The sequence below is a fragment of the Carassius auratus genome, unplaced genomic scaffold, assembly GCF_003368295.1.
Source record: "Carassius auratus strain Wakin unplaced genomic scaffold, ASM336829v1 scaf_tig00014173, whole genome shotgun sequence".
Lineage (NCBI taxonomy): Eukaryota > Metazoa > Chordata > Actinopteri > Cypriniformes > Cyprinidae > Carassius > Carassius auratus.
Genome location: NW_020524476.1, coordinates 54,018 through 75,279, shown reverse-complemented (window position 1 = coordinate 75,279; position 21,262 = coordinate 54,018). Strand labels below are relative to the sequence as shown.

At 37.0% G+C, this 21,262-nt stretch overlaps 1 protein-coding gene across 1 annotated transcript in view; it reads right to left on the bottom strand.

Annotated features, from left to right (window-relative positions):
* Positions 1-21,262, bottom strand: part of LOC113074258 (NACHT, LRR and PYD domains-containing protein 3-like) — an 82,843-nt gene that overhangs the window by 48,696 nt on the left and 12,885 nt on the right. Inside the window, exons 6-16 of the mRNA XM_026247017.1 lie at positions 18,608-18,695; positions 18,257-18,452; positions 16,242-18,162; positions 12,111-12,281; positions 11,444-11,617; positions 11,094-11,264; positions 10,103-10,273; positions 9,093-9,266; positions 8,735-8,905; positions 8,406-8,579; positions 7,335-7,508 (exon numbers count right to left, since the gene is read on the bottom strand). Coding sequence (XP_026102802.1) covers positions 7,335-7,508; positions 8,406-8,579; positions 8,735-8,905; positions 9,093-9,266; positions 10,103-10,273; positions 11,094-11,264; positions 11,444-11,617; positions 12,111-12,281; positions 16,242-18,162; positions 18,257-18,452; positions 18,608-18,695 — 3,585 coding nt within the window. The remainder of the gene's footprint in view (positions 1-7,334; positions 7,509-8,405; positions 8,580-8,734; positions 8,906-9,092; positions 9,267-10,102; positions 10,274-11,093; positions 11,265-11,443; positions 11,618-12,110; positions 12,282-16,241; positions 18,163-18,256; positions 18,453-18,607; positions 18,696-21,262) is intronic.

Here is a 21,262-nt window from a genome sequence, read left to right as displayed (position 1 = left end):
AAAACTCATTTTCCGTTTGTTAACCTAGATGGAATAACGAATAAACGAGCCATTTTTCCATTTCTCGTTATTTAATTCATGTTCTCTCACTTGAATCCTCTTGAGTTTTTCGTTTTCTGTTTTTTAATTTGAAACGGATTTGGAATGGACGGAAGATACCCTGATTCAAGTTGGATAACTAAATATCAAAATCAGATTCATGGTGAATCAGGGTATCTTCCGTCCATTCCAAATCCGTTTCAAATTAAAAAACAGAAAACGAAAAACTCAAGAGGATTCAAGTGAGAGAACATGAATTAAATAACGAGAAATGGAAAAATGGCTCGTTTATTCGTTATTCCATCTAGGTAAACAAACGGAAAATGAGTTTTTGACTTGATTTCTCATTTTGTCGTTTTGGGTTTAAAAAACGGCTTATGGCTTCAATATTTCATTCGCACTTGTGGGCGGAACTGAAACGCTCCTTTCATCTGATTGGTCGGATCGCTCCGCCTTCAACTCGATCTTACATTCTTTCAGAATAAGAGTCTTATAAGAGTAGTGTCTAGAAACCACCGCTCACTGTTAATTAACATAATATTTGAGTCAGATGTTGCTGCGCACATAATTCGTGCTGCTGTGACTTGCAAGTCACGCCTTTAAATTATTTCTAGGTTATAGTATTGTATGAATATTGTCCCACTGTAAATACAGTGCAAATAGTTTTGTCTCGTTGGATAAAAGTGAAGAGGAAATAAAAATCAATAATAGACTGAACAGTTCCATGATAATATGTCTGTAACATTTACCACTCTCATCTTTTAAGTCAAAAGGCACTTGGTAGGTGTGTGTGACATTAATAATTAATTGGGAAAATTACTATAGTTAAATTTATGAAATATATTAGTAATATTCGTTTTATTACATACTAAATTGAATGGTTTTTCTTTTAGTCTTCTTTGTTGGCCTTGAGAAAGCCAACATATATTTGAACATTATTATCATTTATTATGAGAGTAATTGACAACGACTAAAATTTTAATGTTTCACCAAATTTCCTTCTCAAAAAATCCTAGTGACTTTCATTATCTGAGCAATGAAGGTCTTACACTTAATGTCCACTAGAGGGGGAGACAGGATTTCTATTTACGTAAAATGGCAAATAAATACATTAATTTCATGTGTACTACCATGAATATACCATATCTGTGTACAAGAATAAACTTCACACTTCAAGCTGTACTTTAAAACTTCCCATTCTGGCTTTTTCAACCTACCTCCAAATGTATTTTAATATATTTTTCATTCACACTGGTTTATTCATTTAATGTTTGTCCATCTAGAACTTTTATTTTTCATGAGTTGTACATTTTAAGATGTACTCAGTGTTGATAAATCACATGCACTGAATGTAAATGCTAATGTCAGGACTCTCAGTCCTCCTCTTGGATGGCCAGTGTCCTGCAAAGTTTAGCTACCCCAAATAAACACACCTAAGCTAAGCAAGGTCTTCAGGATCAGTAGCAATGTCCAAGCAATTGTGTTGGAACTGAACTCTGCAGAACATGGTTCTCCCGGTTCAGGACTGGGTTTTAAATCTATAAATGAATTTGTATAGTTGGGTGTCTGCATGCAGAGGTGTACTTCAGTAAGTACAATGTAAACTGTAATCTATAAAGACAAATCTTCAGATAAGCATTAAGGCCACTGCCTTGAGGTCTCCATCCATTGGTCAAAACAGACCTCGCACCCCACCACACTCCTGCTAGCTGTCAACATTAATTGCGGCTGGTGCCAAATAAAAATTATTATGTATCCCTTGTGCATTGTTCAAATTCACTACCCTTTCGTTATGTTCGGGATGAAAACATTCACTCAATTAAACTGCTATAAGCATTAGGTAAAAAAATGTTTCCCCTAATTTATTGTTGGTGGATGTTTTTTTTCACTGACTTCCATTATAATTACATTTTTGATTGCAAAGCCATGAAACATAATCATGCATTCTTGATTGTTTGTGGTTTTCCCTGTTGGGAAGAGGTAAAATTTGTTATTTTTTACAGTTGATCACTAGGTGGGACCATCAACCCTTTAGATAGGCCTGTGCAAAAAAAGCTTAGTTTCTGACTTGTATATAGAGTTATGTGGAGTATAACAGCAAATTATATTGTGTGTATGTGTGTAGGAGAGAGAGAGAGAGAGAGAGAGAGAGACTTTTGCGCACTTACCTTGATGTATTTGAGAAAATCTAAATGTACACCTCAGCTCTCAGAACTACATGGAGTAAACAAAAGTGTATTTATGCACCTGCTGCCTTTTAATGGTGGTGATAAGTATAGACTAAACAAAAACAGTACATGGATTTAAACACTTGCATGCCATCCTTCTGGTCATTTGATGGTGAGAAGAGCAGCAAGCAATACGAGAAAGGGCTTGACTTGAACCAGAGTTTTAGAAATGATTATGCAGCTTGACCCCTCCAGCGAGTTGCTGCTTATTTGAAGTTGGTATTGCATTTTGGTCCATAATCAATTATGTTCAAAGTAGTTTTTTTTATAAGATTTAAAGGTTTTAAACTGGCTTCACCATCAAGAAAAGACAAGTATTTCACACATAGGCCCTCCGTTCTTTTCACCATCAAAAGTCAGCAGGTGCATAAACACACTTCTTTTTTTTATTGTTTAGTCCATGTAGTTCTGAGAGCATGAGGTGCATATTTGGATTTTTTCAGATACATCAAGCTAAGTAAACAAAGGTCTCTCCCACACACTCTCTCTCTCTCTCTCTCAAACACACACACACACAAACACACACACACACAAACACACACACACACACACACACACACTATAATTTGCTGTTAAACTCCATATAACTCTATATACAGGCCAGAAACTAAGCCTTTTTTTTTGCACAGGCCTAAAGGGTTAATGGTCCCACCTAGTGATCAACTGTAAAAATAACAAATGTTACCTCTTCCCAACAGGGAAAACCACCAACAATCAAGAGTGCATGATTATATGGTGTCATGGCTTTGCAATCAAAAAATGTCGTTATAATGGAAGTCAATGGGACAAAAACAGCCACCAACAATAAATGAGGGAGAAAAAATTAAAATCTAATGCTGCACAAAACTAACAATACATCAAAGCTAATCTACAGTTACTAATCTTTGACATGCCCAAGACTGTCATAAAAGGTAAAAAAGAATATCCAGTCCACAATTACTTTTTATATTGAAAATATGTCATTTTGTGTGTGTTTTTTCTTCCCAAATCAGTGACATAATTTATGAACTTGGTAATTAAAGAGTTAAAATCTTGGATTTTTTTTTAAACATTTGGTAGTTTGATCAGGACTGAGGGTGATTAATAGATTTATGCAAAAAAAAAAAAAAATCTTTATCTGAGGACATTTTTACAGCATTTTAATTTAGTGGGTGTTTTATCCCAAACATAACAAAAGGTTAGTAAATTTACCCACAGTATACTGTTGAGTTTTTGAAAAATTTCAAGCATTTTCCCAAAATAAGTGTCAAAATAAGATTTGTCACCAATCATTCCATTAGCTGCAACACAGAGAAAGTTGTGGCCAAAATAAGACTCAACTTTACCCCCTAGTGGACGAAAACGTCCCTAACAACGCATATGGGGTATTATGTAACAGCAAGTCATTTGTGCAAGTACATTTGACTTGCAGTTTTTCCAAAACTTAATCATTTTTATTTGGTACCAGCTGCAGTAGTTAATGTTGTTTTATATTATACAGCTATCATTGAGCTAAGGTATACCCCCCTACCACCCCATCTATCATTGAAGAACCTGTGTTACACAGATATGGCATATTCATGGTAGTACACATGAAATTAATGTATTTATCTGTCATTTAAACTTACATAAACAGAAATCCTGTCTCCCCCTCTAGTGGACCTTAAGTGTAAGACCTTCATCGCTCAGATAATGAAAGTCACTAGGATTTTTTGAGAAGAAAAAAGTCTGACCAGTTACAGCAACGAGTCAAACGAGTCTGAAGATCTGAGCTGAATTTGGTGAAACAATAAAATTTTAGTCGTTGTCAAGGCCAACAAAGAAGACTAAAAGAGAAACATCATTCAATTTTGTCTGTAATAAAACTAATAATTCTAATTTATTTAATAAATTTAACTATATTAATTTCCACAATTAATTATTAATGTCACACACACCTACCTAATGCCATTAGACTTAAAAGATGAGAGTGGTAAATGTTACAGACATATTATCATGGAAATGTTCAGTCTATTATTGATTTTTATTTCCACTTCACTTTTATCCCAGGAGACAGAACTATTTGCACTGTATTTACAGTGGGACAATATTCATACAATACTATAACCTAGAAATAATTTAAAGGGGTGACTTGCAAGTCGCAACAACGCGAATTATGTGTCTACATCTGGTTTCAGACATTACTCTTGTAAGACTCTTATTCTGAAAGACTGAGGAGCCCGAGTTGAATGCGGAGCGATCCGACCAATCAGATGAAAGGAGCGTTTCAGCCCCGCCCACAAGTGCGAATGAAATATTGAAGCCATAAGCCGTTTTTTAAACCCAAAACGACAAAATGAGAAATCAAGTCAAAAACTAATTTTCCGTTTGTTAACCTAGATGGAATAACGAATAAACGAGCCATTTTTCCATTTCTCGTTATTTAATTCATGTTCTCTCACTTTAATCCTCTTGAGTTTTTCGTTTTCTGTTTTTTAATTTGAAACGGATTTGGAATGGACGGAAGATACCCTGATTATGGTGGAGGCGTTTTTCATATTTGTCATATTCAATTTGAGCATGTAATCGAAAATACAAAAAATCACTCATTATTTGTTTTTTAAATATTATATTTGTAAACGAATAAGGAAATAAGTCCTTTTTTGATTTTCCGAATTTTTTTTCTTAATTGAATATGAGAAGAACGAATGATACACGGATTGAAATCCAAATCTCATTTTAATGACGCATGTCTAAATGAAGATCAGTGCAGACAAAGGCTACAGACAGCACACCTTGTTTGTTATCTTTATTTTATAAGTGCACAAAGTTTTGTTATTATGTCTGTATACAAAAAAAGTACACCCTTTACATATTCGATTTATGTATTGCTCTTATCTGTACGATCAAAACTGAAATTGTAGTTTAAGTTCTTTTCGGGATTATCAGGAGAAAATACCTCATAACGTGTATATGCGTTAATCGACTTCAGAGGGTTAATAAAATATATGGGCCTAGGTTAAAAAAAAATGGTTTATTTCAAGAAAACGATTCAAATGGATTTTTAGAGTTTTGGAAAAGAGCTCCTCATATATTGATTAATGACATATTATAATATGTCATTAACATATTATTCAAGGGAAGTCGTGGCCTAATGGTTAGAGAGTCGGACTCCCAATCGAAAGGTTGTGAGTTCAAGTCCCAGGCTGGCAGGAATTGTGGGTGGGGGGAGTGCATGTACAGTTCTCTCTCCACCTTCAATACCACGACTTAGGTGCCCTTGAGCAAGGCATCGAACCCCCAACTGCTCCCCGGGCGCCGCAGCATAAATGGCTGCCCACTGCTCTGGGTGTGTGTTCACAGTGTGTGTGTGTGTTCACTGCTCTGTGTGTGTGCACTTCGGATGGGTTAAATGCAGAGCACAAATTCTGAGTATGGGTCACTATACTTGGCTGAATGTCACGTCACTTTCTTTTCTAATAGCATATTACACCACCCAAATATGCATTTACTTCTTTCTAATTCTCGGTGTCAGTGCAGACTTGTTTAGCTAAATACACACGGTCATGAAAAAGTGAACAGTGTAGCCTGCATAAAAAAGTCTTGAACATAAAACAACAGGACAAAAATATAGTTGATGACTAGACTGTAAGGTCTGTTTTGATTTTTTTATTTATTTCTTGTTCAGTGTTTCCATGTCTTTTATTTTTGGGGGTGGTGTTGGTGCAGTGAACAAGACACATGCCTTTGGTGTGAGAGACCCGGGTTCGAATCCACTGTGAGACACCAATGTGTCCCTGAGCAAGACACTTAACCCCTAGTTGCTCCAGAGGCATGTGGCCTCTCACATATATAGCCACTTTGGATAAAAGTGTCAGCTAAATAAATAAATGTAAGTGTTAATTTTGTAGTTTGTTTCACGCTGTTAGCGTCATGCTTCCCTTGCCCTCTTGTCTTCATGCTATTGGTTCCTCTTGTTCATTGTGTCATGTTCTGATTGGTTGTCTTAGTCATGTGTCTTGTTCCCCATTGGTTTGTTCGTGTCATGTGACCTGTATTGTTTGTTATAAGTAGTCACGTTTTTGCAATTGTGCCTTGTATTAATGCTGTAACCTGCTATTGGTGAGTCTAGTCTGTTTCTGTCAAGTCAGTGCAAGTCAAGTCAAGACTTAGTTTCTTGTTTGGATGTTTTGGATTACACCTTGTGAATAAACTGCACATGGGTTCTCACTTCGCTCACCTTCAGTGGACTATTCATTACATAGACAATCATTTCATGACTCTAGACACTTCTCTGTGAAGACAGTAGCATAATTCAATGAAATAATATGTTCTTTAATCATATAAAAACAGCTGTCATGTGCGTGGGTAAAATATACATTAAAATATAAAATATATATTAAGGATGTTATAATGTAATATTATCAATATATTTTTGTTTTATTTTGTTATTTGATCTCCGTTTCCAAATCAAAATCATTGTGTCACCTGCTGGTTGTTTTGTGAACGACTTTAACACGTGACTGACTTGCAGTTAATGTCGTGGCCCTGTGGCAGCAGTACATTTGGCATTATTAGGCATTTTGGTTGGCCACCTATTGTAGGTCATACATCATGAGGAGAAGATTTGGGTCAATACAATATCAGCAATCACAGAAAATTGCATTAGGACAGTAAGTACTTTGCATTGGAATTTTTACAGAAATTGTGAGAAAAACACAGACTTGGAAGATTCGCATTGGATTCAAATGGCAAAGTATGTCATTTTGTGTGGTTCCTTTTGGTTTTTTGTTGTTCCTAGAGTTTGGAATTGGTTACCAAATAATTTATTCTAGATTTCAGTCTTATAACTATAAACTAATGTTCACAGAAAAATATATAATTGTTTATAGTTCAATTAAAGTGTTTTTCAGTTTGAATTGTTTAAAGAAAACATTGTATTACCAAAATTTGTTGTTGTTGTGAAAAGCAGGGGAAAACACTTTATTCAGGGGCCCAAACCCAAAATCTTAAATTTGGTGCAGTTGCTAATATTTATATTTGATATGATATTTATACAGTCAAAACGTAAGTTGACAATCTTGTAATTTATGCCAGTGAGATCTTTACCTGATGGACTTCGATTTACAGCATTCATCCTGTAGTAAATCATTGAGCTCCTTCACTCCTGATTGTCCAGGATAATTTCCTGTGAGATCCAGCTCTATCAGGTGTGAAGGGTTTGATCTCAGAGCTGAAGCCAGAGCTTTATAACCTTCTTCAGTGATACTGCAGTCTGAAAGTCTATATATAAAAGCAGCTGTTAAGTATTGCATGTTCTACTCCAAATAAAATAAGGAACACAACATTATAGTTAATATTTTAATAATATATGATATATTAATAAATGGAACTACAGATGTCATATTACAAAACTGAAAACAAGTTATGATATACAAAATGTATGCTAATTTAATGGTATATTAAAACTGCCAAAATTGTCTCATAGACTCCATAAATACACCCATTGACCAAAGCTTTTAACTAAAACTAGTTGAAAACAACATTGAAAACTGTCATAATTCATTCACCCTCATTCTGTTTCCAAAATTGGACTTTCTTCATAAAACACATAAGACGTTAGGCAGAATCAAGTGGCCAATACTGAAGTGACTTAAACTGTAATTCATTGACTGGCCACTAGAGGCTGGCTGCAAAGGGAGTCAATCCCATAGACTCCCGATGTTAAAATGCCCACCTTCACTGCAGAAAAAACTGCATGCAATGTTTACAGCCTGGTTCAAAAAATTATTTTGGTCTATATAGTGAGGGGGCCAAATTTATAACTCATCCATTTAAATTATATTAAGCCTTAAAGTTCTGCATAATTAAGTTCATGGCCACTTGAGTGACAGGTGGATTGCTGCTGCTGTCACCACCATCGAGATAGGTGGGCGTGGTTTCAGCGATGAGCCCCGCATACTTTAGGTTTCAAAAACACTCTTTGGAAACCTATGGGAGTGATTTCATGGACACTACGTCCATGTTTTTTTACAGTCTATGGGCAGAATATTGCCCTATGTCAAAGTGAAACTGAGGTAAATAAAGTGGCAGAAATTAAAGCCTCCAGTTTTTTTATTTTTTATAAACATGATAAATGTAAATTAACATGCAAAAAAGTTGATAAATTAAAATACACACTTCAGTTTTTCCAGTTTGCACTCTGTGTTTTCCAACAGATGACAGATTTTCTCATTTCCTGAGTCTCCTAGTTTATTTCCACTCAGATCCAGCTCTATCAGGTTTGAAGGATTTGAGTTTAAAGCTTTAGTCAGAACACGACAATCTTCTGGAGTGACACGGCTGTTATTCAAACTGTTAAGAGAATAAACAGTTACAGTTTCAACTGAGTATTTACCAAGAGTTAGTTATTAGTTAAAAGTCAGCACCTTCTGGTAAACAATACATTAAACATATCCAGCAGCAAATTCACAAGTATTAAAAGTAGTCATATTAATGATAAAACTCACATCAGTGTGTTGAGTTTACAGTGTTTATCCTTCAGTAGAGCAGCGATCTGATTCACTCGTGTGTTTCCTAGTTCATGTTCACTCAGATTCAGCTCTCTCAGGAGTAACGGGTTTTTACCCACAATTCCAGTCACATACTGACATGCTTCTTCTGCAGCAGGACTCAAAAAACTAGAGAAGAGAAGATGAAGCAGGATTCAATTCAACTAAACTTGGTGTAAAAAAAATAGCATTGATTCTGATGGGAAACAGAGAGAAATGGATTATCTTGAATTTACTTTGATGCAAAAAAAAAAAAAAAAAAGGTATTATTGAAATAACATTTCTATTAACAATTTAACTGCATATCATGTCTCACCTCAGTGTCATTAGTTTACAGTTTGGATCCTGTAGTAAATCACTGAGCTCCTTCACTCCTGATTGTCCAGGATCATTTCCTCTGAGATCCAGCTCTATCAGGTGTGAAGGGTTTGATCTCAGAGCTGAAGCCAGAGCTTTATAACCTTCTTCAGTAATACTGCAATCTGAAAGTCTACAGTAAAGAGATTTGAAATAAATACAATTTTACAATTCATAATTGTATGAAAAAAAAATCTACGGTGATTATTTGTATCATTTTACTACGGTCATATTTCCTGGTAACTTTCGTTTTAATTTCAATTCCTTTTTCTATATTAACTTCTTGATCGTTACAGTCCCATATATGGGGATCAATATTTGTGTGCCCTTGGCAGTACGGTCCCACATATGGTGTTTTAGAATGCAATGATGTCACATAACTGCCATATTCAAATGTGCTTTCCTACTAAGGCTGGCACTGAGCCAGAGATGGACGCGTTCTTCCCTTAGTCATATAATCACAACTATGCAGTGTTTTCAACCACAAAATGTTTGCTTTTGGTTTTAGACATTTAAATACAAAATGTGCTAGCAAAACAATACATTAACACATGAACACTACAACAGCAGCTATAACAGATCAGATACACATTGTGTAAATAAATATATAGTTCACTCTGTTAATTATAATATATGTACGTATGTACAGTATTTCTAAGAAAAGGTTTTGATATTGAGAGTAAAAATACCCCCCCACCTCGCGTATTTTACAAAAGCACAACATTTTTTTTTTATACAGTGAACACAAATAAAATTTGACATTTACAGTTTCAAACGATGTTGTCTTTTTATCTGTATGAACATGAATGTGTGTATGACTTGCAAGTTGTTGCTACTGATACAAGACAAAAAACACATGTGACTGTGCCAGGGCCTCTGTCCTCTTGAGAGGGTTAACTTTATAAAAAAAAAAAAAAAAAAAAAAAAAAAACTTATTATTAAAATTAAATGTTCATTCATTTAACTCACCTGAGTTTCTCGAGTGTGCAGTTTGTATTTTCCAATCCGTTCTGGAGTTTCTTCACTCCTGAATTCTGCAGATAATTGTTGCTCATGTCAAGCTCCTTCAGACTGGAGTTTGATCTCAGGATTGTAGCAAGAGCTGAACAGCTTTCCTCTGTTAGACCACACTTACACAGACTAAAATGATGAAATTGAGAGAGAATTTACAAACACAAGGTGCTTGTTATCAACTATTAAGTGATTCCTGAGAACTGTGTTTAGTTCACCTGATTTCATAAAAAAAAAGGCCCAACAAAGGTTGTACTTCCTTCGCCAGCTGAGGAAGTTTAACTTGCCACAGGAGCTGCTGAAACAGTTCTACTCAGCCGTCATTGAGTCTGTACTGTGTACTTCTATAACTGTCTGGTTTGGCTCAGCAACAAAATCAAACATCAGAAGACTACAGAGAACTGTTCGGACTGCTGAAAGGATTATTGGTGCTCCCCTGCCCACCCTTCAAGAACTGTATACATCCAGAGTGAGGAAAAGGGCTCATAAAATCACTCTGGATCCCTCACATCCAAGTCACCCCATTTTTGAACTTTTGCCATCTGGCCGGCGCCTCAGAGCCGCAAATACCAGAACAGTAAGGCACAAAAACAGTTTCTTCCCCCAGGCAATCTACCTCATGAACAGTTAAATGTTCCCCACTTATGCTTATGCAAACAAAAGTGCAATATCCTTATATTTATTTGTTACCCCTCCATCCTAGTACATCCCTGCATCTTATTCAATCCTATTCCATTATCATTTATAGCACAATTGTTTATACACTTATCTATTTGCCTACTTTTTTGTGTGTGTGTGTGTGTGTTGATGTCTCTGTGTACTGGAAGCTTATGTCACTAAAACAAATTCCTTGTATGCGCAAACATACTTGGCAATAAAGCTCTTTCTGATTCTGATTCTGATTAACATAGATTAATTGTGCAATAAATACCACATTCAAAATTCTCACTTCAGTTTGTCGAGTTGACAGTGTTTATCCTGCAGTAGAGCAGCGATCTGATTCACCCGTGTGTCTCCTAGTTCACATTCACTCAGATTCAACTCTCTCAGGAGTAACAGGTTTTTACCCACAATTCCTGTCACATACTGACAGACTTCATCTGCAACAGGACCCAAAAACCTGCAGATGTGAAGATGAAGTAGGATATAATTTAATTCCCAAATAAACTTGATGAAAAACAATATCCAAATTAGTTCATCGTTAATTTACTTTGATACAGCAGGTTTGTAATGGTAAAATATTTCTATAAATAATTCACCAGTATTTAATTTATTTTGTATTATTTCATCATTCCTCACCTCAGTGTCTTTAGTTGACAGTTTGGAGCCTGTAGTAAATCGTTGAGCTCCTTCACTCCTGATTGTCCAGGATCATTTCCTATGAGATCCAGCTCTATGAGGTGTGAAGGGTTTGATCTCAGAGCTGAAGCCAGAGCTTTATAACCTTCTTCAGTGATACTGCAGTCTGAAAGTCTAGAACAAGAATGAAAATAAACTGATTAAGCAGCTATAGTAGAATTTACCTTAATACTAATCCCTAAAGTGACCTTCTATAGTGAATTGCAAAGTGAAAACTAATAGCCAATTACATGGGTAAACAAAAGGCTCAAAGACCTTTAAAATGTCATCTCACATGAGAATCTCCAGTCATCTTCAGTAGCTCACAGTAGCTATGTTTCCATCCAAACTTATGCACAAAATTGGAATATTACATGAAACATTTACCAATAAAGCAGTCTTTCCAACAAAATCTTTCGCTAAATACCACATCGAAAAATACATTTGCTGAAGTAGAAGTCACTGTATATATATTTTTTCTATACAATAAATTACGAGCTGCAGACTATGCATATGATATCTAAAACTATGAAATTATTTAACAAATTGAATGAACATTTTTAACGAATATGTAAAACTAAATCTTTAAGTTTGTTTGACATCCATTTTTTCTTATCACACAACTCACCTCAGTATCTCCAATTCACACTTTATATTCTCTAGTCCAGTGCAGAGCAGCTTCACTCCTGAGTCCTGCAGATTATTATTGTTCAGGTTCAGCTCTTTCAGATTGGTATCTGATCCAAGAACTGTAGCGAGAGCTGAACAGCTTCTGTCTGTTAAGTCACAATTATTCAGGCTACAAGGAAACAAAATCACATCAGATTGAATACCAACAGTATAATACAGCACAGCTTTATTGACAATGAGTTACACATTTGAAAGCACTCCATTGTCTTTAGTGTCTTGATATGGAGAATATGGAGGTTATTGATTGGAAAAATGAGAAGTTATTGATAGATTTAAGGCCCGTTCACACCAAGCTTGATAACTATAAAGATAATGATAAAGATATAGTTCTAAAAATCTTTCTCAATATTAACATCTTAGCCTGCACCCCGACGTGGGCATCCTCAACTCCCTGTGTTCGCAGGTGTCAATATTTGTAAACAGATTAAATGAAACGGGGGAAATTTAATCTTGACAAACTATATATCATTATAAAGATCTAAGCCTTAAGCACCACGACAGATCGTTGTTTTTCAATGGAAAGCTTATTAAGAATGTATTTGCTACATTTGTGTAAGCAGTACAAATCAAAACATGAAGAACGAAAATGCAATACATACCAGATTCATCGTAATAACGAGTCATAAACACATCCTCAGCTGTTAATCCCAGTTTAGTTAGGAAGGTAAGTGTCCACTGAACAAAATCTCATGGAGCACATTTAGTCCAACAAAGCAATAACGTTGCAATATGGATGATAATTCCTTTGTTTATATTTCATTTCTTCAGGGACAGAATTGTTTGTGTCCATTATGGAATAACTCACACTCAGAAACTGTGTCTCGGTAGTACAAATGGCAAGGTTTTGTAGTGTACAGTGTCACAAACAGAATGAGACGATCCACCAAAAAAAAGTGAAAGAAGGGCAGAAGATTGTTTTTTTTTTTAATTCTGGCGCTCTTTCGTGACTGCTCGTGACGCGTGCTCCAAAGCACCTGTCATCTGAAGGAGGTGGAACTTAGCGATCGCCTTTTTCTTCATTTGTTTTATTTTTCAACAGTTTTCATATATGTGTGAGTGTGTTTTATGTTGAATGTGCCTGTATCTGCATGATTACCATCTGTTTGAGTGCAAATCAACTCGCTATTACGGTGTAATCATGGCTATCGATGTGAATGCGTCTATATGAAAGAGTGCGATTCATTGACTTTAGGGCGCATATGTATGATTACCATCTCTATAACTGGCCATCAGCACATCAGCACGTATTTTCTTTGTAGTTCATTGTAAATGCGGCATTTCTAACAATTTCAGGATGTTCTGTAATTGGCATAAAAAGTTAAATCTTTTTTATTTTTCTTACTCAAATTATTCTTGTAGTATTTTTCTAGTGCTCAAATAAATCACTTATTTGATGTCTAAGTTTGTCTAGTGTTTTATAATTGAAAAATACATGCAGTGGTATGTTTAATGACTTATATAGTTTGTAGAACCCTTTAATACAGTTGTTAAATATTTTTTTATATTTGGGAGGGGGGGGGGGGGGTACTAGACAGTCTCAAAAATGTTTGCAGGAATCTCATTTTTCATGGTATCTTCTTCAGATTTGAAATAGAAAATTTTCTAGGTTGCTCCAGGACTGATTTAATGTATTTTTATACCAAATAAAAAATCTGTTGGTAAACATTTTTAAGGCACTTCAGTATCTACAACTTTTAATATGTTTGAGCATTATTAAATCTGGTTGATAAAAAGTAAAGCCCAAAGGGTCTTCCTTCCAAATACACCAATATCATGTGTGTAACACATTGAAATAAGGAACTGTTACAATTTTAACCCTCTGGAGTCTAAGGGTATTTTTGGGGCCTGGAGAAGTTTTGTCATGCCCTGATATTTGTGCTTTTTTCAGTTTCTTATAAATATCTAAATGGGTAAAGTCTAATATCACTGTAATCAGCACAAACTGGGCTATAATAATATGTGAAATGCATGTATGTACATGATTATATTTTTGAGAAAAAAAATGTTATGCATGGTTAGTGAAAAACGAAAAATGTTAAATTGCTTGAATAAGGCCATAAAACGCATACATAACATTGGTTCCCGGGATTGTTGAGAACTGGAGCTTGTAGCCTAGAATTTTTCTTTCTAAATTATATGAAAATCATCTTGTTTACTCATTCACAGAAAACAATATATTGATTCACATTTTCTATGACACTTTTTGTTGGTAAAAGTCATATGCGAGTAGGCGTCAACTATCATGAATATCATTGTGATTTACACCTGAGAAGACAAAGGCCTGCATAATGAGCTGCATAATGAGCCTCTAATTCAACTGTGCCACTGAGGGAGGACTTACAAGAAAGAATGTGAGAATAAAATAAATCTATATAATTTTATGTTTGTAGTATATTAAGAATATATTTAATTATCCCACAACATAATTTAATATCCACTTGGGGGAGCAGTTCAACAGTTTATTAGGGACAATCAAAGCTTACTTTCAAACAAATTTTTTGGCATCATTACTCCAGTCACACAATCCTTCAGAAAACCTTTTAACAATCTTATTTTCTACCAAAAAAAAAAAAAAAAAAAAAAACATTTATTATCATCATCATCATTATTATTATTATTAATGTTGAAAAGAGCTGAGAATATTTTTCAGGTTCTTTTAGGGGGAATAAATTGAAAGAAATGCATTGTTTTTACATTTGTTAGAGTTATCTCTATTTGTCACATTTATATTATTTACATCAAGCTTTTGAATGGTATAGTATTGTATATTGTTATTGAAACTTCATAATGTTTCACTTGATTATACATGTAGTCAGGATTTATAGTTTGGAAAAAGTATTTGGAAAAAGTCTAACTAGTAAAATGTTTACACGTTATGTGAAAACTAGTACAAATAAATAAAAAGAGACTTACTCATGTTTATGATCTCTGCTGAATAAAGTGCTTCATTCTTTTTTCTGAGGAAATCCATTTCTCAAATCCTCAACCACATCACATCTTTTTGGAGTGATTTATGTCTTATTCCTCTCATCGCGAAGCAAACAGTAAAATAAAATAAAAACTTGAAGAACAGTCTGGCTGCTTTTTCTTCTGTGTGGGCGTATTCAAGCCGCGCACTTCTGTTTGAATCTGAATAGCGCGTTAAGCGCGGGGGCGTGGTCACATTAGATATAATGAACGGAGACATGAAAAATAGACATCGCGTTGTTTTCATATGGATTACTTTATCTCAGAATATTTGTTTTCGGCAGCACTTGTTTAGTTTAAAAGTAGACATTTCAGGCTTTCTATAGATATCTCTCTCATGTCTCTTTGTTGAGTATTCACAGAGTTACAGTTCATTTTAATGACGTGTTTGTAAATGAAGATCAGCGCACACAAAGGCTGTAGACAGCGCACCTTGTTTGTTATCTTTATTTTATAAGTGCACTAAGGTGTTTTGTTATTATGTCTGTATCCAAAAAAAAGTAGACCCTTTACAGATTCTATTGATGTATTGCTCTTATCTGTACGATGAAAACTGAGAGTGTAATTTAAGTTCTTTTCGGGGTTATCCAGAGAAAATGACTCAAAACGCATATATGCGTTAATCGACTTCAAAGGGTTAAGTTAGGTAGGGCACCTTCAGCTGTGAGTCCCATAAATGGGGGGTGCTGGCTAACAGGTTAAGAATAGCAGAGTTCACACCACAGCTATAACGATAAAGGCACAGAAAAACAATAAAGTTGGAATCACATTCAGAACAATTTTTTTCCCAGTTGATGAATGATAAAAACTCTGACAGCCAATCAGAATCAGTCCTGATTTGAAGAGCTTGAGAGTTTAAAGCAGCAAACTCGCGTGTGTTTAGAATAAACATATATTGTTCGCTGGTGTGGACGATAATATCATTATCTTTATAGTCATCACTCTTGGTGTGAACGGGGCTTTAGACTTAAAATAGGAAGATAAAGATAACTTCATATTGGAGTGAAAATAACTATGGAACAATGTGTTTTATATAAAAAAATTACACTGTTGTCCTGCTACTGTTGATTAAAAAGCTGCTAAATAAAATTAAATGACTTACAGAGCTCTTTTGGAGGTTTTGATGACTGATAATAATCTAACAAGACACTCATCTGATTTCTTGAATTTCTGAAGCTCAAACTCCTCCAGCTCCTTCTCTGATGTCAACAACACAAAGGTCAAAGCAGACCACTGGGCTGGAGAAAGGTCAGAAGATGAGAGACTTCCTTTGCTAAGGTGAGTCTGAATCTCTTTCACCAGAGTTTGATCATTCAGTTCATTCAGACAGTAGAACAGATTAATTGATCTCTCTGGAGACAGATTAGCTTCTAATTTCTGCTTGATGTACTGAACTATTTCCTTTTTGCTCTGGTCATTGCCATCTTGCTGTGTCAACAGACCTCGTAAGAGTCGCCGATTGGAGTGGAGTGACAAACCAAGAAGGAAGCGAAGGAAAAGGTCCAGGTGTCCATTGTCACTCTCAAGTGCCTTATCCACTGCAGTTTTGAGCAAATCAGTCATATTTTTTTTGGATTTGGGCTGGAGTAACAGAACAAAAAGAAAGTGAATGAAAGGGTCCAGATGTCCATTGGTACTCTTAAGTGCATTGTCCATGGCAGTCTTGAGAAAATCAGTCATAGTTGGGTCATGAACAAACACACTTTTCATGTTGATGTCTAGAAACATATGTGCATAAAGGGCTGCAATAAACTCTTGAATGCTCAAGTGGACAAAACAGTACATGGTACCAAGAATGATCCCAGTTTCCTCCTTAAATATCTGGGTACACATGCCTGAATACACTGATGCCTTATAGATGTCAATACCACAGGCTTCCAGGTCAGTGTCATAGAATATCAGGTTGTTTCTTTCCAGCTGATGAAATGCCAGTTTTCCCAGTGAAAGGATGGCATCTTTATCCCATGAAACATCTAGTGTATATTCTCCATCATACTTTTGTCTGCTCTGCAGGATCTGAAAGCGGAGAAAGTGTGTGTACATTTGTGTCAGAGTCTTAGGAGTGTCTTCAGTATTCGATTCCTGAAGTGTTTTGGAGGCGTCATCAGCCTGATTGTTTTCTAGATCATTATTTCTTTTTTCCTCTAAAATGTTTTGGAGAACAGTGGCTGAAATCCAGCAGACGACTGGGATGTGACACATGATAAAGAGACTCTTTGATTTTTTTACATGATCAATGATTTCTTTGGCCTGATTCTGATCTTCAAATCGTTTTTTGAAATACTCCTCCTTCTGTACATCATTGAATCCTCGTACCTCTGTCAGCCGATCTATACAGTCAGGAGGAATCTTACTGGCAGCTGCTGGTCTGGTGGTGATCCAGATGAGAGCAGAAGGAAGCAGATTTCCCTTGATGAGGTTTGTTAAGAGAACATCCAGAGATGCTGGTGATGATTCATCAGACCACTTCTCATTAACATCAAACTTCAGAGGAAGACGACATTCATCCAATCCATCAAGAATGAACAGGACTTTTTGGTTCCTTCTTGCAATGTTCAGTCCTTTTGTCTCTGGAAAAAACTGAGTTATAAGGTCCAACAAACTTTGTTTTTCTTTTTCCTTTAAGTTCATCTCCCGGAAAGGAAGAGGAAATATGAAGCTGATATCCTGATTTTCTTTTTCTTCAGCCCAATCTAAAACAAACTTTTGCACAGAGACTGATTTCCCGATGCCTGCCACTCCTTTTGTCAGTACAGTTCTGATCTCCTTGTCTTGTTCAGGTGCTTTAAACATGTTTGTGCACTCAACTGGTATCTCTTGTGATTCAGAATGTCTGGAAGTAACTTCAATCTGTCTTACTTCGTGTTCAGTATTGATCTGTTCACTACAACCCTGAGTGATATAGAGATCTGTGTAGATGTTATTCAGAAGTGTTGAGTCACCTTGCTTTGCAATTCCTTCAAAAACACACTGATACTTTTTCTTTAGGCTGCATTTTAGCTGATGAACAAAGATCAACTCATCTAAATACAGGGAAAAAAACAGCATTTTGTTTTAGTATTAGTTTTCACTGCTACATTTATGAGTGAATATGACAGATGTTCATGAGTCTCTTACCTTCTAGAGTATTAGCAGCTTCATATTGCTTCATCACTCTCAGGAAGTAGAGTGTGAGATCAAGAGCTGCTTCTTTGATATTGCATCTGTTCTCATTAAAATCCTTCACAAAGTTTTGTATGTCTTCCTTTTGTAATATTTTCTTAAACTTTTCCAGTTCATTCTTCAGAAATGTGATTATTTTGCATTCAAGATCCTAAAACAAAGACATTTTTACATTTTTATGGGTTTTTAAAAGGAACAATAAATGTTTCAAATGAATCAATCAAATTGATATTGAGTTGTTGAAAGTGTTGTTCAATACCCTATTTGTTTATAATATAAATAAACATTATTAAAAATGTTTCCTACCTCAAAGATCCATAGGAGATTATCTTTCTCAAACAAATTCTTGTTCCTTTGAGTCTGGACATCTGAATCTAATGTCTCATCCTGAAGTCTATTAGTGAATAAAATAAAATACAGCATTTTCAGGGAAAATATAAGAGGAACCGTTTGTAATTGTTTTTAAAGAAAGACAGAAAGCAATAGCAGTATAAGTGCACACTGTTTAAGTACAGGACCTATTTAAGTATAAATGTAGGTAAATATTAGGTCTCTTTGTAATATTTTCTGTCCTACATGCAAATGTAGCAACAGGGGCTGGTGAATTATATATAAAACAGTAGGTGGCAAACCAGAGTGTGCTTTCTACCACCGCCGTCATCACGTCTGCAAAGACCAATGAGTGGCGCTTTAACCACAAGTTATCAAACAAACGCAAAGTTCCTCTGCTCCATTTCCGCTGGTTCTGCCCAGCCCTGAATTTTCTGTTTCTCTGCTGGTTCTGTCCAGCCCTGAATTTTCTGTTTCTCCGCTGGTTCCGCCCAGCCCTGAGTTTTCATTTTCTCCGCTGGTTCCGCCCAGCCCTGGATTTTCTGTTTCTCCGCTGGTTCCGCCCAGCCCTGAATTTTCTGTGTCTCCGCTGGTTCCGCCCAGCCTTGAATTTCCTGTGTCTCCTGTATTCCCTCCCAGCCTCCCTCTCCCACCTCCTCCTAGACCTGCCAGTCCCCCTGCTCCACTTCTGCTGGTTCAATCCAGCTCTGTATCTCCTTTCTCTCTGCTGGCTTTGTCCAGCCCTGATCCTCCTGTGTTTCCTCCCATCCTTCCTCTCTCATCTCCTCCTAGACCAGCCAGTTCCTCGACCTCATCTCCGCTGGTGCCAGTCAGTCCCGTAGCTCACCCTCAGTCCGCGCCATCTGGGTGCGATGGTTCCTTGTCTCCGCCTCCAGCCTCCAAGCCCTGGACTTCTCCTCGGTCCTTCGACCCAGCGGCTCCGCCTTGGCTCTTAGCTCCCTCGTCTGCACCGTGGCCATGTATATCATCTGCTCCACCGGGCTCCCTCATCCCTCCGGCTCCACCTTGGTCAGACATCGACCATCCGCCACCTCGGGGCTCCATTCCTCTGGCTTCACCTCGTCACTCCATCCCTCTGGCTCTGTCAGGCTCCTCCTTCCCTCTGGTTCCACCTCCATCCTCAGTCACTCCGGCTCTGCAGTGGTCTTCCAGGGCCCCACCTCCGCCTTGGTTGCCTGAGCCTTCTGCTCCACCTAGGCCCTACGGATCCTCGGCTTCACCCTGGCTCTGCGGCTGCGCTGCTCCATCTTGGGCTCCTCACCCATCGGTGCAGTCTCCGTCTGTCAGCCCCTGGAGTCGTCAGCCCCTTCTCTACCAATGCTCCTCCCGCCATCGACTCCACCATGGATCTCCATCCTGGCTGGTCTCTGGAGCACCATCTGGCTCCTCCTGCTCCGGGCTCCTCCCTGGCTCCTCCCTCCATCCACTCCATCCTGGTTCCTACCTCCTTGCTCCCTCTTTGCCTGCCCCATGCCCGCCTCCAGAACCCCCACCCTCCCTCCGCTGGTATTTCTCTTGCGGTGCGAGGACGCACCGTTCCGGGAAGGGGCAACTGTTACGTTCATGGACTTTCTGTTCCCTTATTTGGCCATCTTCCTTTTCTTGTTTTGTTAATTGATTGATACCCACCTGTCTCCAGTTCCCTCATTACCTCCTGTGTGCTTAAATACCCTGTCTGTTTAGTTCTTCATCGTCTGTGATTAAGTTAAGATATTGATGTTAATGTGTTGTATATTGTGTTATTCTCCTTCTATGTTCAGTAAACTCCTCATTTGATCAAAATCCTCCTCGAGCGCTTTATTCTTACACTAGCAAATACCCAGTTGTAACAGCGGTACACATGGCAGTATTACCCATTCTGGTTATTCACCTACTGTATAGTCTGCATTGACAATAGATATTTTCATACACTGTCGAGCAGTTATGTTAGTGCACCAAAATCAATGGAGACTGCAAAATACTACAGTTCAACTACATCAAATCATTATAATCTTCTGTGTCTCTAATCTTCTTTGCTGATGTCCTTAGTATCTTAATGAAAACTCAGTTTCATGATAAATATTGATAAAAAATATTTTCAACGAACAGTCTTTGTGCAAACAACAATAAGAATCAGCACACTGCCACCACTTCTCCCAAAGATCAATTTATTTGAATACCGTATTTTCCGGACTATCAGTCACACTTTTTTTCATAGTTGGTCCTGCGGCTTATTGAGAGTGAGGAGTCACGTGCCAAAGTGGGTTGATTTGGGAGGGGTCTGAACCGGTCGGCCATGATGGTAGGACACGCTATCAGTTTCCAGGGGCAATGCCTTCAGAACTTCACATAGGCGCGACTAAACATTTCAGAGCTCTTTAATTTTTGCGCATTTATTATGTCGGCGGAACAAAGACAGATCTACGAATATGAGAAAGAAAAGTAAGAAATTAAAGCAATGCAAAAAGATAAGGCGAAAGAAAGGGGACCTTACAGGAATAAGCTCACACCAAGAGCAAAACAGCGGTATTTGGAGAAGCTCTCAGGCATCCAAAATATCGACCCATACGAGCTCGCTGCAGCGGAATGGCACAGAGACCTGGACCATTTACCTCCGTGCACATATATGGA